Source organism: Hyperoodon ampullatus (assembly GCF_949752795.1).
Source record: "Hyperoodon ampullatus genome assembly, chromosome: 3".
NCBI classification, from domain to species: domain Eukaryota; kingdom Metazoa; phylum Chordata; class Mammalia; order Artiodactyla; family Ziphiidae; genus Hyperoodon; species Hyperoodon ampullatus.
In genome coordinates this window covers 43,383,326-43,401,318 of record NC_136916.1, presented here as the reverse complement: position 1 = coordinate 43,401,318, position 17,993 = coordinate 43,383,326, and the positions used below count along the sequence as shown (strand labels likewise).

The window sequence follows — 17,993 nt, the reverse complement described above, 5'->3', positions numbered from 1 at the left end:
GCAGCTCCAAGTATCATGCTGAGTGAGCCATATTCTTGCTGACTGCCTCATTTTCTTATAATTCTACTGATGCATTATATTCTGTTTCTACTAACAAAATGAATATACAAAATTTACCCAACATGCATAACTATATAATCATACCTTTTTTTTTTTTTTTTTTTTTTTTGTGGTACGTGGGCCTCTCACTGTTGTGGCCTCTCCCGTTGCGGAGCACAGGCTCCGGACGCGCAGGCTCAGCGGCCATGGCTCACGGGCCCAGCCGCTCTGCGGCATGTGGGATCTTCCCGGACTGGGGCACGAACCCGTGTCCCCTGAATTGGCAGGCGGACTGTCAACCACTGCGCCACCAGGGAAGCTCCCCCTTTTTTTTGATGAAAGCTCTAGCCAATTCTTTCATCAACAGGTATTTATTGAACCCCTATTATGTGCCAGGCGTGAGCTCTGGGTATCTCTCTGGTGTCCTCTCCTTTCTTGTTATAATGATTCTAAACTGCTCATTACTCCTCACACGTATTTCATTCTGCTTCACATCTTCATGCCTTTACTCATATTGTCTCTGTCTGGAACACGCTTCCCCCATTTGCCTAGGTAATTCCTTTTCGTCCTACTACCCCCTGTTCAGGTGTCCCCTCCTTAAGGAAGCCTCTGTGTGCTCCATTCCTTTGCCCAAGATGAGTGAGGTTTGCCTCCACTGGGCTCCTGTGTTGTCACCTTGTGCATACCTCCACCACCACCCTTACCACATCAGCGTGACCATGTCTGTGTCCATCTCATCAGCAGACCCTTGAGGGGAAGGTCAATATCTTACTCATCTTTGTTTCCACAGTTCTTGGAACAGTGCATGGAATAGAATATACACATAATAAACATTTGTGGAACCAAACAGAAAATGTTGTAGAATCGCTAGGTAATCCATGGTTGCATTCAACATTATTTTTTATTGCTAGAGACCATTTGCCCAAATCTCCAGCAAGGACAACCCTAGCATCCATTGCAACAATATGCAATCATGAATTATAGGCACACCAGCTTTTTTTTTTTATAGGTGAATTTATTTGTTTATTTACTTTTTAATTGGGGTGTAGTTGTTTTACAATGTTTTGTGAGTTTCTACTGTACAGCGAAGTGAAGTAGAGTTCCCTGTGCTATACAGCAGGTTCTCATTAGTTATCTATTTTATACATATTAGTGTATACATGTCAATCCCGATCTCCCAGTTCATCCCACCCCCCCTTTTCCCCCTTGGTGTCCATACGTTTGTTCTCTACATCTGTGTCTCTATTTCTGCCTTGCAAACTGGTTCATCGGTACCATTTTTCAAGATAAATGTTCTTAAATCTGGTCTCGACCTCTGAAGCTGGGAAGTCCCCAGTGCCATTTATTGACAAGACTATTTTTGCTCCATTATACTTTGTTCCTTTGTCAAAGGTCAGTTGACTACATTTATGTGGATCTATTTCTGGCCTCTCTATTCTGTTCCATTGATCCATTTGTCTTTTCTTTCACCAATACCCTACTCTTTCTTATTACTGTAGCTTTATAGTAATTCTTAAGTCAGATAATGTCAGTCCTCCAACTTTGTTCTTCTTCAATATTGTGTTGGCTCTTCTGGGCCTTTTGTCTCTCCCTGTAAACTTTAGAATCATTTTGTAGATATCCATAAAATAACTTGCTGGACTTTTGATTGGGATTTCACTGAATCTATAGATCAAGTTGGGAAGAGCTGATATCTTGACAATATTGAGTCTTCCCAAATCATGAACGTGGAATATCTTTCTACTTATTTAGTTCTTCTTTGATTTCATTAATCAGAGTTTTGTAGTTTTCCTCATGTAAGTCTTGTGCATATATTGTTAGGCTTGTACGTAAGTATTTCATTTTTGGAGGATTCCAGTGTAAATCGTACTTCCAGTGTAAATGAATTTCAAATTCTACTTGTTCATAGCTGGTGGTAACTTTTTATATGGTGTGTTTAATATATTATCCATAATCATACATTCATATACACATACTGTTCATTCATGTGCCAGGCACTGTTTTGGATGGTAGACGTGCAACAGTGAGTAAAAATTGACAGGATGGAGCTTAGTGGGAGGAGAGAGACAAATAACTGTGCTAAGCACCCAAAAGGGGAGGTTTTACATTGCTGTGAAGACACACAGAGCAACAGGAGGTAATCAGTCAGGGGAGCTTCTCAGAAAGAGTGCAGGCCAAGCTGAGGTTTGAAAGAAGCCAAGCTGTTAATGAGGGGAAGGGAGGAGAGTTCCAAGCAGAAGGCACAGATTGTGAGAAGTCTCATGGTAGGGAGAGTCTGGCACTTTTGAGAAAGTGAAAAAGGTCAGTGGAGTTGGAGCACAAAAAAGTGAGGGGAGGTGTGGTCAGAGAGAAAGCTTGAGAGGAGGGCAGGGACCTGTGACTTTGTGGAACAAAGCTGGGCAGGGATGTGGGGATTGGGATAGAGGAGACAGCATATGGTTAGACAGTCACTTTCAGAGACCTCTTTACATAAGCATAAGCTTCACTTCTATCACAGGTACAAACAGGTGGCTTTTTTTTTCACAGATCTCTCCTACAAAGAAACATTTTCTTAAATCTCTTTAGGAGGACACACATAGACTAATAGAGAGGAACAAAGCCACACTGAGATGGAGTCCAAGGCACGGCCAGCCCCACTGCCCAGCTCTGGTCTCCCTTCCCCAGAGAGGTCTCACAGAGGGTGTCACTCATTCACGATTGGGCAAAAGGATGAATGTTCTAATGACAGACTTTAAGCATTGTTCACAAGAGTGTAAACCATAAATGAAAACCTGTTGACTGTCAAGCCACCATATTATATGGATATATGAATATATATTAAACAAAAATAGAATCATAAAATGATACTGTTTTGCATCTTACCGTTTTCCAATCAACAGTAGCTTTCCATGTCAGTACATATAGACCTACCTTATTATTATTGTTTTTTTTAATATTCCATTATATAGATATACCATAAATTTTTAACTATATATTACTATAGTTATATTAACCTTTATATTAATGTAGATATATATTAACCATTTTGATTTCTAAGTTTTCACTTTTCCAAACAATGCTACAGAACATTTTTGGAAATAATTATTTGTATTTTCTAGTATTTCATGGGAAAAATTCCTAAAGACGTTATGAGTCAAGGATGTGCATATTTTTAAAACTTTTGGTTTTATTATAAAACTAATACTTATCAAGAAATGTACAATATAGAAATATATAAAATACAAAGTCAAAAGTCTGCCTGCATCCCAGTTTGGTATGCATCCCTGAAGTATACATTTTACATTGTAAAAGAAATTACCAAATTGCTGTCTAAAAAGGTTGTGCCTGCTTATCCTATCACCAATATGTGAAAATGCTTAATTGTCCACTTTCTTCCCCACACATGTTATTATCAACTCTTTAAATCTTTTCAAATCCAGTACACATTATTTTAAATTGTGCTTTTGCATTTCTTTAACTATTAGTGAATTGGACATCTTATGTTTATTTTTTTTTAATGATGCTTCTGTGAGTTGCCTGTTTTATTTTGCCTATTTTGCTACAGGGTTATTTATCTTTTTCTTATTAATTTGTAAGAGCTCTTTATATGATAAGGGAATTAGTTTGCTACAAAACTTGTGGGGAGCCGATTTGTATTTTGACTTTGTTTATGATGTATTTTGCCACCCAGAAGTTGTAAATTTTTCTTAAACATCTTTTGAGCCAGCCTTTTTTTCCAAATATAAAGCCTAGGGCAACTTTTTCCGCTGCTTTCCCCAGCTAAAATTCAGCTAAAAGGACATTTCTTTTAAAAACAGAGAGGCAGATGGGATAGGGAAACGGCCTGGAGCCCAGGGTTAGTGCTTTCATTCAGAATCAGGCTAGCAGGGTTCTTTTCCTTGGGTGATTCACCCAGCCTGCAAGGTGTCTTGCTCATTTGCTCTCTCAGAACCAGCTCACTCAAGTGTCCCTCCCCTTGCCCCTGCCATTGAACTTACTCCCAAGGCTCTTGCTTCCAGGGTAAGAATTTTTCCTCTAGCTCCCAGCATTCATGAAATAATACATACTGGACCACCCTCCCAGCCCCTGCTCTTAGGCAAAGATGACTCCCAATCCCTCCAATGCAAACCCCATTTGCCTAATATGAATGGCATTTTGGAAGCATTGTGTATATTAGATAAATTTTGTTTACATTTAAAATGTGAGTGACGGTAGTATACACACAACTTGGGGGAGGAACAACTAATAACAAGCAGAAGTGGTACAAGATATGCTTTGGACTGTGATTAAGGAACTGCTGATTACAACTGGGCTGTTAGAAACATCTGGTCACTCGTTACCCTGCTTAAAGGCCTTTGATGAATCCCTATCTCCTGCAGTATAAAGGCCAAACTGCTTAACATGCGATGTGAGGTCTTTCACATCCTTGTCCTGACCTATTTTTTTCAGCCATATAGACAGTATGTGAATCACTTTTATCCACACATATTTATTGATTACTTGCCAGGCGTTGTTCTAGGTTCTAGAATTAGTGGTGGTCCCTGCTTTTACAGGGCTTTCAGACTAGTTGGGGAGACAGATAATCAAGTAAACAAATCAATTTATAGGGTGGCCAGGGAGGACCTTTCTGCAAAGGAGACATCTAAAGTGAGACCTGAAGAGTAAGGAGCCAGCTGTAAGAAGAGTTGGGGGTTGAGAGGAGGATGCTCTCAGCAGAGAGCACAGTAACAGCCTTGAAGTCAGAAAGAGTTGGGGTGTTCTAGGAACAAGAGAAGGCTGGCACAGTCATCTCAGAGGAAGGGAAAAGACCCCAATGAGGTGATGTTAAACCCAAGGGCAGGAGCCAAAATGCACAGTACATTGTAGACTCTAGTAAAGGAATTTAGGTTAAGCCAAATGAGGTGCTTAAATCTGGGGTTGGGGTGGAATAGGGATGGTGACAATATAATGTAAAGGTCTTTAAATTTTAGCTCATTTTTCTGCTAACAACTCTTTGACGTGAGTATTATTAGTAACTAGTTTTATATGGTGAGGTCACTGAGGAAGGAAGTTGGGTAATTTGCTCAAAGTCTTCCAACCCAGTTGAAGTATTGAGCCACTGGATCTGTCTGACTCCAAAGCTGGTGTGCTTAACTTTGACTCTAAATTCTCTATTGTCTAATTGCTTTATTTTGTAAGTGAGAAAATTGAAATTCAGAGAGATTAAAAATAAGCAAGAATAAGGCACTGTTCAAAAAAATTGGACTCTTCAGTCTGAAAGGATAAAGAATGAACTTTTTATCTGGTGGAATCTCAGAAAGCTGTGAAACACAAGAAGAGGGCAACGTGGACTTATTCACTGTATACATAAGAATTCAGGGGCATCTTTTGAAGCCTCAAAGAAGTAATTATAGGTCAAATAAAAGGAAGTACTTTTTATACTGTGGGTAGTAAATAGAAGAAGCTGATTATCCCAGATACAGATTGAAAATGAAATAAATTTAGAGTAGCTTTTATGAAGGCTGTAGAGTGAGATAGCAAAGCAGAATCTGTTTTGTATGAAGCATGCTAAAATAACTTATGAAATTGTCCGTAATAGAAGCTTAAATAACTAAGAAAATTAAGAAAAATGAGTGAGGGAAAACTAATTCTATGTATAATAATAAAAAAGGAAAGCAATTTTAGGTGTGATAATTTTGCAATATTTTAAAATTTTAGTTTTTTAGGTATTAAGAAGAAATACATAGACTCATAAAATTTTTGTAAGAGTGAGAAGCCACTATAAAGAGATAGAAAGAAGTAATGTCCTCCTCAGTCATCACAGACAGAATAAAATTTTTATTTCCAGGGAAATCCATTTTGATCAGCTAGAAGGGTGTGGTCACATCAGTGCCAGGACCCCAGCTTGACGTCTGAGGAAAAAGCTGAGGCCTCAGTTCTTTTACAGCCTCTGCTTCTTGTGCTGCATTTGTCTTTCAGAATATTCTCTCAGCATATGCAGTTGGAGTAACTCTTGCTTAAGAACAAATGTCCTTTATTTCATAAACTAGGAGATTTTTACATCCTAAAATAGAGCAACAAATGAATTTGAGCTTTCTCATATCCCCATTGTCCAGTCAATTCCTGTCAGTCCTGTTGAGAACCCCCAGCCCTTGTCAGTTCAGTGCTACTGATGCTGATTCGGATGCTCTTGTCAGTTCAGTACTACTCTTTAGCACCTTAAGGCTGTCACAGTTGAGGGAAGAAGAGTGTACTCTTGGTCTCTAGAAGTTTGGGAATTGCTGAGTTAGAGTTTCATAACCTCAATATCTAATGATTTCTGCTTCTTGGTTTTCTAGTAATTGTCTCACCATGATCAAGGTGCAAGCATGGCCAGCAGCTGGCCTGAGTCCAGCAGCACTTCTTCTGTGGTTCTCTTCCTTTAGGGTATCTCTGGGGGCACCTGCCTCCTTGGTACTCATCACACGCCTAGTTGAACTTGCAATATATCAAATGAACACCGCAACCTTATATTATTAGCCTAGCCTGTTGTATATGCAATTAAAAACATTAATGCTACAAAGTAGAAACTGTGAGTTTTGTTCAAACAGTTTTTAAGGGAATTCTGTCGATCAAAAGTCTACCCAAGCTGTGGACAGAGGAATAGTTAGCACATAAGATATAAATATGAATATCTTTTACTAACACAGAGGCTCTTCATGTTCTGTTCCTTATCTTTAAAGTAACATCCTGTTGAGAATGGTATTTCATTTGGGCAAGCCAGCCTTTTGTGTTTTTAAGTGTGAGTGACTCATGCTTGCACTGGTAGCTAATGAAATTATTTTCGGTTCTATGTCTTCTGCCATGACTGGCTTTCTGTTTTAGTGTACCATTTCTCACATTTCAAATCTGTGGAAGTTCTGTGACTCCTAAAGACTCGTCTATTCAGTTATTCATTCATTCAACTGACATCTCCTGAGCATCTACTTTGCTAAGCATTGGGCCAGGTATGGGGATGATGCCAATGGGTATATCATAGATCCTGTCCTCAAGGAGTTCACAATCTAGTTAAAAAGACAGGCCTGTGGGAAGATAATTACAATGGAATGTGAAAAGTGCATAGAGATAAAACCCAGAAATTATGGAAGGTCCAAGCAGGAGCCCCTACCTTAACTTGATGGTCAAGGAAGGCTTTCTAGAAGTCAGAACACTTAAACTGGGTTTTTTAAAGTGGGTTGTTTTATTTTTAAAATTCTGCCTTGGGACTTCCCTGGTGACGCAGTGGTTAAGAATCTGCCTACGAATGCAGGGGACATGGGTTCCATCCCTGGTTTGGGAAGATCTCACATGCCGTGGAGCGAATAAGCCTATGCCCCACAACTATTGAGCCTGCACTCTAGAGCCCGCGAGTCACAACTACTGAGCCCACGTGTCACAACTTCTGAAGCCCGCGTTCTTAGAGCCCATGCTCCGCAACAAGAGAAGCCACTGCATTGAGAAGCCCGCGCACCACAACTAAGAGTAGCCCCCGCTTGCCGCAACTAGAGAAAGGCCACACGCAGCAACAAGACCCAACGCAGCCAAAAATAAATAAATTAAAAATTTTTTTAAATTAAATAAAATTCTGCCTCATTCAAGAAAGGGTATATAAATTTCTTTTAGACAAATTTGAAAAAGTAGCAGAAAAAGGGAAAAATGCAGAGATATAGAGTCAGAGATGTGGGTAAGAACAATGTGTACAATAATAACCTGTCATATTTATTGAATTCTAACATTTACAATGGTTTTCACATTAGGAATGTATCTTATTATTGATGGTGTCTTAGATGTGATGAAACAGGCAATTCATTTATTCAGTAGGTACTTATCAGACACCTGTTATAGATAAGACAATATGTTTAGCTCTGGGCATCAGTTTTGAGCAAAATAGACCCAGTCCCTGTCATCGTGATCTTTATAGTGAAGAAAAAGTACAGGATTATGTGAGAAAGCATTAGCAGCAGGGCTTAATTTAGATGGAGAGGTCAGGGAGGGTCTTTTCAAATAACAGATACTTAAGCTGAGATGTGAAAGACTAAGTAGGAATCAGTCACATAACCAGTGAAGCTAAGGGTTCCAGGCCAAGAGAAAGCATGAGAGAAGGTCTTGAGGCTTGAGGTAGCATGAATTGTTTAAGCGGTTGAAGGAAAACCAGTGCAGATGGCCCTTGGTGGGGTGAAGAAAGGGGATAGTAGGGACTGTCATGAGATGAGGCTGGTTCTCCAAAACCTTCTGGAGGAGGTGCCAAATAATACAAGGCTCTAGAGGTTATGTGAATGTTTTATCCCAAGTTATTAAGGATTTTAATAGTTATGTGAATGTTTTATCCCAATTTATTTAAAATGATTTTTCAAAGTAATTTAATATTTTATTTATTTGTTTTTGGCTGTGTTGGGTCTTTGTTACTGTGTGTGGGCTTTCTCTTGTTGCTGTGAACGGGGGCTACTCTTCGTTGTGGCGCGCGGGCTTCTCAATGCAGTGGCTTCTCTTGTTGCGGAGCACAGGCTCTAGGCATGTGGGCTTCAGTAGTTGCAGTGCGCAGGCTCAGTAGTTGTGGCTTGCAGGCTCTAGAGCGCAGGCTCAGTAGTTGTGGCGCACGGGCTTAGTTGCTCCACGGCACGTGGGATCTTCCCGGACCAGGTCCCCTGCATTGGCAGGCAGATTTTTAGCCATAAGCCACCAGGGAAGTCCCAAGATGAGACATTCTTTCTTAAGTCTTACCTGATGACATGGACCAGTCTCATAGCAGTTTACATTACGACACAAAGGGGAACAATTTTGGAGTGGGAGAGGGGGGTTTCTCCCTTCTGAAATCTCCTGTTTTTACTATAGGGAGGAGCGAGGTGGACTGGAAAGAATGTTTGGCTTGTAGTGTAGACAGAGATTTGGATCCCAGCTCTACTACTTTTAAGTTCTAAGCCTTGGCACAGGCATACCTCGGAGATATCGTGGGTTCAGTTCTGGACCACCACAATAAAGCGGATATCGAAATAAAGTGAGTCACAATAATTTTTTGGTTTCCCAGTGCATAATAAAAGTTATGTTTATACTATACTGTAGTCTATTAAGTATGCAATAGCATTATGTCTAAAAAAACAATGTACAATACCTAATTAAAAATTACTTTGTTGCTAAAAAATGCTAACCATCATCTAAGCCTTCAGTGGGTCGTAGTCTTTTTGCTGGTTGAGGGTCTTGCCTCGATGTTGATGGCTGCTTGCTGATCAGGGTAATGGTTATTGAAGGTTGGAATGGCTGTGGCAATTACATAAGACAACAGTGAAATCTGCCACATCGATTGGCTCTTCCTTTCGTGAACTGTTTCTCTGTGTCATGCAGAACTGTTTGATAGTGCTTTACCCACAGAGCTTCTTTCAAAATTGGAGTCAATCCTCTCAAACCCTGCTGCTTTATCAACTAAGTTTAAATCTTTTGTTGTAATTTCAGCAATCATCACCAGGAGTAGATTTCCCTCTCAAAAAAAATACTTTCTTTGCTTCTCCACAGGAAGCAACTCCTCATCCATTAAAGTTTTATCATGAGATTGCCCTAATTCAGTCACAACTTCAGGCTCCACTTCTAATGCTAGTTCTCTTGCCATTTCTACCACATCTGCAATTACTTCCTCCACTGAAGTCTTGAACTCCTCAAAGTCATCCATGAGGGTTGGAATCAACTTCTTTTAAACTCCTGTTAATGTTGGTATTTGACCTATTCTCATGAATCACAGATGTCCTTAATGGCATCTAGAATGGTGACTCCTTTCCAGAATGGTTCAATTACTTTGCCCAGTTCCATTAGAGGAATCACTGTCTATGGCAATGAAAGTATTTCTTAAAGAATAAAAAAAGTATTTCTTGGGACTTTCCTGGTGACGCAGTGGTTAAGAATCCGCCTGCCAATGCAGGGGACATGGGTTCGAGCCCCGGTCCAGGAAGATCCCACATGCCATAGAGCAACTAAGCCCGTGTGCCACAAATACTGAGCCTGCACACTAGAGCCCACAAGCCACAACTACTGAGCCCACATGCCACAACTACTGAAGCCTGCGCGCCTAGAGCCCATGCCCCGCAATAAGAGAAGCCACCACAATGAGGCACCCATGCACCGCAACAAAGAGTAGCCCCTGCTTGCCACAAGTATACAAAGTCTGCATGCAGCAACAAAGACCCAACGCAGCCAAAAATAAATAAATAAGTTTCTTTAAAAAAAAAAAGTATTTCTTAAAGAATAAGACTTGAAAGTCAAAATGACTCCTGATCTGTGAGCTGCAGAATGAATGTTGTGTTAATAGTTATGAAAACAATATTAATCTTGTTTTACATCCCCATCAGAGGTCTTGGATGGCCAGGTGCCTTGTCTATGAGCAGTAATATTTTGAAAGGAATCTTTCTTTTTCCTGAGCAATTGGTCTCAACAGTGGGCTTAAAATATTCAGTAAACCATGTTGTCAACAGGTGTGCTGTCATCCAAGCTTTGTTCCATTTATAGAACACAGGCAGAGTAGTTTTAGCATAATTCTTAAGGACCCTAGGTTTTGGGGAATGGTTAAATGAGCACTGGCTTCAGTTTCAAATCACCATCTCCACTGGCCTCTAACAAGAGAGCCGGCCTGTCCTTTGAAGCTTTGAAGCCAGGCGTTGACTTTTCTTTAGCTATGAAAGTCCTAATAGCATCTTCCTCCAAAATAAGGCTGTTTTGTCTACACTGAAACTCTGTTGTTTAGTGTAGCCACCTTCATTATCTTAGCTAGATCTTCAGGATAACTTGCTGCAGCTTCTACATCAGCCCTTGCTGCTTCACCTTGCACTCATGTTATGGAGATGGCTTCTTTCCTTCAACCTCACGAACCAACCTCTGCTAGCTTCACATTTTTCTTCTGCAGCTTCCTCACCTCTCTCAGGCTTCATGTAATTGAAGAGTTAGAGCCTTGCTCTGGATTTGGCTTTGGCTTAAGGGAATGTGTCTGGTTTGATCTGCCTTCCAGACACTAAAACTTTCTCCATATCAGCAATAAGGCTGTTCCTCTTTCTTATCATTTGTGTGAGCGCAGGCTCAGCGGCCATGGCTCACAGGCCCAAACGCTCTGCGGCGTGTGGGATCTTCCCAGAGATCTTCCCAGACCGGGGCACGAACCCGTGTTCCCTGCATCGGCAGGTGGACTCTCAACCACTGCGCCACCAGGGAAGCCCTGGAGTAGCACTTTTAATTTCCTTCAAGAACTTTTTCTTTGCATTCACAACTTGGCCAACTATTTGGTGTAAGTGCTTTCAGCCTATCTCAGCTTTTGATGCACCATCCTCACTAAGCTTAATCGTTTCTAGCTTTTGACTTAAAGTGAGAGGCCTGTAGCTCTTCCTTTCACTTGAATACTTAGAGGCCTTTATAAGGTTATTAATTTGCCTAATACCAATATTGTTGTGTCTCAGAGAATAGGGAGGCCCAAGGAGAGGAAGAGACAGGGAAAGAGCCAGTAGCTGGTGGAGCAGTCAGAACACACACAGCGTTATCATTTAGGTTCGTCATCTTATGTGGGTGCAGTTCACAGCGCCACAAAACAATTACAATAGTAACATCAAAGATCACAGATCACCATAACAAATATAACAATAATGAAAAGGTTTCACATATTGTGAGAATTATCAAAATGTGACACAGAGACGAAGTGAGCAAATCCTGTTGGAAAATGGCGCCAATAGACTTGCCTGAAACAGGGTTGCTACAAACCTTCAATTTGTAGAAAAGCCATATCTGCAAAGTACAATAAAGCAAAGCACAATAAAATGAGGTATGCTTGTATCTGTTAAAAAGCCTCAGTAGGGGCACAGGACACTTCTGCTCTTTACTTCCAGCCCTACTCAGAATGCACCTTGTGTTCACCCCAGCCGTTCTTTTCTCCTTCCCCCATTTTAGTGTGACCCTCTTTCCCTGCTCTAACTCCTTGGCCTACCTTTCTTCCCATCTATTCCTCCCTTTGCTGCTCCAGGAGATGGCTGGTAGAAGTGGTGGTCACAACACCTCTTTGCCTTCTAAGTAAAGAATTTGTGGTGGGATTGGAAGTGGGACTCTCTGTTCTGGAAGTGAGGTTTAGCTTCCACTCTAAATACATGAATTATGAAGGGATGGAGGTTTGCGGTGGGGAGAGGAAAGGATGTTTCATTACTTCTGTACTCGTTTCGTGTCTGGCTCTTTTTCCTTCTATCACACCAAGATTCCCTGTATAACTCAACTCTCCAATGTCACTTTCATCTCTCTCTACTTCTGGAAATTATAGACCCTTTTAGAAGATTCTGGGAGCTTCTGGCCAATACTTCTTTTAATCTACCCTCTTAGAGTATAATGTCTAAGGTCAGGAACATTCATATAACAAAAGTTTATTAAGAAATTATTAGGCTGGCCCTGTGTTAAGTGCTGAAGAGACAGAGATGAATAAGATGCACCCCTCCTCTCAAGGAACCTATAGTCTACCAAGTGAGATAGGCAAGCAAAGTCATCATTTAGTGGGATAAGGATTCTAGAGGAAGATTGTATGAGGTCATGAGGACATTGAGAACAGAGTGCCAAATGATGATGATAAGTCAGGAAAGTCTTCTTAGAGAAGGAGGTACTTTAACACAGATGTGAAGAATAAATAGGGGTCTGCTGTCTGAAAGGGGGAGGGATTGTGTTTCAGATGGAGGAAATAGCCAAAGCAAACGTAAGGCAGCAGGGCTTTTTCACGATACTGCAAACCCATAGTTGGGCATGACCGGACAATGGCAGTAGTGATTGAAAATGGAGAGAAAATGAAATGTTTTAAGAATATATCCCACTGAGGAGTAATGTTCTATTTCTGAACCTAAGTGGTGGGTATATGGGAGTTCATTATATCACTCTTTCATTCAACAGATATTTGTGTGCGTGTGTGTGTGTGTGTAATTTCTGGAAGCCCATTATGTGCTTTAGCATAGTAGGAATAGAAAATTCCATAGAATTTTCTACCTCAAAAACATGCCTTAAGGGTTATATGAATTACTTAGTAACCATAGGGAGTGTCAGTGTTCATGTCAGGGTTCAGAGGAAGGGGTGTTGATGATTTGAGATTTTTCTTCTGCTTCAGTTCATAGCCTAGAGGGACACTTAGTTTTTATTATAGGCTTGTTTGAATTGTCACTTAAAGCATTCATTTTTTTGTGAACATTCACAATGGGGTATCAAAAATGAACCAAGCAGATTCCATGTTGCCAAGCTGCTTATGATTTAATAGGGGAGCTAAGAAAGATGTGCACATGTGCTGTATGAAAAGCAAATTATGTGTGTGGGAGTTTGGGGAAGGAGAGAGAATCACATGGGTCATATTTTTTGGGATTCAGGGACTGGTCATTTACTGTTAGTGCTGTCAGTCTTGTTCCCGAAGTGTCTGAGGCATCAGAAACAATTACTCTTGGTGCCCACACTTTAGGGTTCCTTGACTGACAAAATGCAAGTTAGCAAAACTTCCAGTGAGTCATCTCCATTAATCAAGGACCTCTTGAGTGTTGTCCTTGTGGTAGGATACAATAAGAAGAATGCCTGCTACCTCCTTACGCACACAGGATGGGTGTAACCCCTGAGAAGCCATGCTAGGCTGAACCAGTGCTGTTTGGTGCGCCTCTCTGCACAGACAAGTGCAGGCATGTCCCCTGAACCCACCTTTCCAGTGCTTTCCCATTAGACTCAGTCAAAATTACCTCATCATAAATTGTATTGCAGAAGGACAGATGGTTTTTATTTTCCTTGAAAGCTACTATGCAACTTAAATCTGTGCTAACATTCTTTTCTCAGATTTTGACTGTTTCCATAAGATTTAGCCCATCTCCATTTTTGCCCTTACTCTCCTTTCTAATTATGGGTACCTTTGAATTGTCATAAATCTTTGATGTGTGTTTATATTTTAGTGTATCTATTTTAAGCCTTTTTCTCTCTTCTTCATCTCCTACAGTTTTTGTGGCTTTAGTCACAGTACCTCAGCTCCCAAATCCTTGTTTATCCTTCTCCTACAGTTCCTCCATCAGTGTTTACCCTTTCTTTGCCTACTACTCCATGAATCTCTTCCCTGAGTGTCTGTCCTACCCCATCTCAGCTGTGCTTTGTGGCTTCAGGAAAAATCCTGAGGTGGGTCTGTGATGTTTGCCTTTGCTACCTCTCATCCCCATTCTCCTGACTTTGTTTCCTTCCCTTGTCCTACCTCTGTCTTACATAAAATCAAGACAGATGCCCCACTAACTGTGGGCAAGGAGCTGAGCCAACCTCTAGGGGGCTCAAAGATGCTTAAGGAGCATGCAGCCTAGTGTAGGATGTGGACAGATCCATAAATAACTAAAATAAGGTCTGAGGAATCATAAGTGAGATATTTGAGGGACTCACAAGGTAACGAGGGGTAAAACTAGAGCAGCGTGAGTAAAATAGGGAATGGGGAGCATTGCAGGAAAGTCACACCCTCTATTAGCTAGTGGAGACAGCTGGTGACAGAGCTGTTTTGTGACACTGGACCTTCCCTTGTCTTGCTGGGAGCTCTGTCGGGGCTGGTTCACTTTGGCTTGGGTTATCTGTCTCTAACGCTTCTGTTTCACCAGGTACCTGAGCAGACTCAGTGGGTAGGTGTGTCCAGCCCTATTTCTGATTCCTCCCTGACTCTTGCTGCCACATCCCATTTCTAGGTTTCTCATGGGATCTTGGGACCTTGCCTTCTTGTCTTCCTTCCCAGTCTTCACACTAGATGTGGCTGAACAAGCTTAGTCCTCTTTCTCAGGGCTGCCATGTGTATTTTCACTGGGGGTCTAAGGGAGAGTGGAAAATAGGGTTGGAGGTGATAGAGGCAACAGGAAGGGGAATTGTCAAGTGGAGCTTGCTCCCCGTCTCAACATCTAAGTTATATATACCTTCCAAACTGACCCAGTTCTGGTACAGTTGTTTCTGCAGAGCTACCGATCTCGTTGGTTAAGATGGAAAAGAATCATAAAAAGACAGTGGTAATAATAGACTGACTTCTGACCTGTTTCTCTTTGTACACCTTCCCCAGAGATAGAGATAGGATAAAGAGCAAGTTGGTTGTCAGAGTGATGTTTGCTATTTAAATATCTTGTCTCTGGTGAGTGTAAGGGCCTTAGCCTCTGTCTACTATCTGTAAGTGTTGTTAACACCTAGCTCTTGGAAATCTAACCTTTGGCAAAGTACCTACTCATTACTGTTTCCAAAGTACTTGTGGAAATCTGAGCTGGAGCTTGCTGTTGACAAAACACAAAGGTGCTCCTTTCCAGATTTAGTTGAAAATCTCCTCATGTTTAGAGCAGGTCAACAATGCTTCTGCACACTCACCTTGGACTCATTTTGCTTTTCGTGTTTTCATCAGTCAGCGTAGTAGGTTACTTCATGACTCTGAATCTAATGTTTTACATATCTTTTTTGGAACTAGTAAATCCTTCCAGAGAAAGTTACAGAGATACTGGCTTTCTAAAGTAAACTTCAGAGTGGAAGCTGTTAGTACACATAAATGTTTATTGAATGAGTAAGATTTTAGTAATATGTACAGATATTACTCAGTTTAACGGACTGTGTAACTGAGGGAAAAGTTATGAAACAAATTTTAGTAACATATTTGACATATAACATTAGCAATCACTTCTTATGGAAAGAGCACTTAGTAACAATCTCAACCTGTACTTATATATTGGTTATGCTTTTCACAAAGTTTCTATGTGTATAAGCCCTTGAGATAAACTAGGTGAGTCCTGCTGTCATCCCTTATTTTACAGATACCTGAAATAAAAGCTAAAAGACCAATCTGGTATCCTGGGGTTAGAACCCATAACCTGGGTTAGTACGCTTTCCTCTGCAGACTGTTCAGACAAAAAGTTTGCATGAATCTGTGATAATAAGAGATAAATAAAGTAAAGAGTAAGTTTCGGGGTTTTTTCTGTTGTTGTTTTGTTTTGTTTTTCTTTTTCTTTTTTACCATACTCACTATTATTCAATTTAATGATTGGCATTCTTTTATTCTGGGATTCTTTCAACAAATACTGAGGGCCCAGCTGTGTACCAGGTACACAAGCACTTGATATAGTGTTGAACAAGACAGATATGGAACTTATGTTCTAACAAAGTAAGAAAAATAATAAATAAGTAAACAAGAAATAACGTAACAATAAGTAAATTCAGGTAGTTAGAAGAGCTCTGAAGAAAATAAAGAAAGGCTGGTGTTGGTGATATTTTCCTGTGTGATATATTCCTGGAAAGGGACACCAGGGTTCAGTGTACATACGTTTTAAAGGGAGATTCCTTGCTGAGGAATCCAAGCAATCATAAAACCTCTCTTCATTGTGGTGTTTGGAGGATTCATTCCTGTTCTTTTTCTTCAAAATTGGCTTAAATCCAGAGACTGTTTAGTTGAGGCTAAAGATGTGCTGTTTCAGGAACTCCTCTTGATATCTCTTTCATGATGTTGAGGCTATGAGAGCCAGTCTTATTGCTGGGCAAATATTCCATTTTTACCATTTTCACTCATCTTTATAAAATAATGAAGACAAAATACTAGGCAGCAGTGCTTTCTCAGTTTTTAAAAATTAGCAACAGAACTTTCTTCAAAGAAAATTCCAGATACCCAGTACGTAGAACAGCTGTGGCTCCTCCGCTCCACACCATAATGATCCCCCACGCATACCTGAGAAATCACTAAGGCTTTGCAGAAGACAGGATGAAAACTACAATAAAAAACTCAAATTTCAAATCTTGTGATAAAAGGATAGCTGTGTGGTGAAACTGGCACAGGCACCACACCAGAGCTTCCAAATCATGTTCTGAAATCCATGAAAGTCCACATGCAGTGAGAAAATAGATTTATATGTACATTTTCATCTAAAATTACATTTTCAGGTAGAATTTTTTATATAAGGCAAAGTCAAATTTTAATTGAAGCTATTTCTTCAGAGCATATTTCCCCCCGCCCCCAGTTTTACCGAGATATAATTGAAATAGTGTACTGTATGAGTTTAAGTTGTATGGTATAATGATGTGAATTACATATATTGTGAAATTATTACCACAATACAGAGCATGCTTTTTTATAATGTGGGCATGATGGTACTACTGAGGCCAAAATACTTTTCATCTACTAATTTAAAAGTTAAATTTCATATTGACCAAATTTTATTTTGTTCATGAACTGTTTAATTATAAATAAATCCATGATATGTTTTATTTATTTATTTATTTATTTATTTATGGCTATGTTGGGTCTTCATTTCTGTGCGAGGGCTTTCTCTAGTTGTGGCAAGTGGGGGTCACTCTTCATTGCGGTGCGCGGGCCTCTCACTATCACGGCCTCACTTGTTGTGGAGCACAGGCTCCAGATGCGCAGGCTCAGTAATTGTGGCTCACGGGCCCAGTTGCTCCGCGGTGTGTGGGATCTTCCCAGACCAGGGCTCGAACCCGTGTCCCCAGCATTGGCAGGCAGGTTCTCAACCACTGCGCCATCAGGGAAGCCCCATGATATGTTTTTTATATCATTATAAAGTAATTGATTTGCTGGTTTAAAAATTTTTTTTCTTTTTGTCTTCTAGTTTGCCAGGGTTTGGATACCTGATCCCGAGGAAGTTTGGAAGTCAGCAGAGTTGCTCAAAGATTATAAGCCAGGAGATAAAGTCCTCCTCCTTCACCTTGAGGATGGAAAAGTAAGAATTTTCTTTTATTTGTTGTTATTGGCATAAAGTGAAGGAAATTCAAAAGTGTAAATTTGCTGTGACATACTTAACTTCACTTGGAAGTTAAATTTTGAATTAATATAATATTTTCACTTACTTAATTGATAAAAATAGCAAAATGGCAAACTCAATTTTCTATCCCAATGGCTTAGTGAAAATAGCAGCTACTTTTAAAAATCCATTTTTTTGATTTATGAATTTATTATGACCTGGTTTAGATTCACATCTAATCCTCCCAAAGATATTCCTGTTTATCTGTAT

At 40.2% G+C, this 17,993-nt stretch overlaps 1 protein-coding gene across 1 annotated transcript in view; it reads left to right on the top strand.

The window, feature by feature from the left end:
- The window catches only part of MYO5A (myosin VA), a gene marked incomplete at both ends in the record, with an annotated part of 187,086 nt that overhangs the window by 44,887 nt on the left and 124,206 nt on the right, over positions 1-17,993 (top strand). The window contains one exon of the mRNA XM_079699077.1: positions 17,592-17,702. Within this exon, the coding sequence (XP_079555203.1) occupies positions 17,592-17,702 (111 nt within the window). The remainder of the gene's footprint in view (positions 1-17,591; positions 17,703-17,993) is intronic.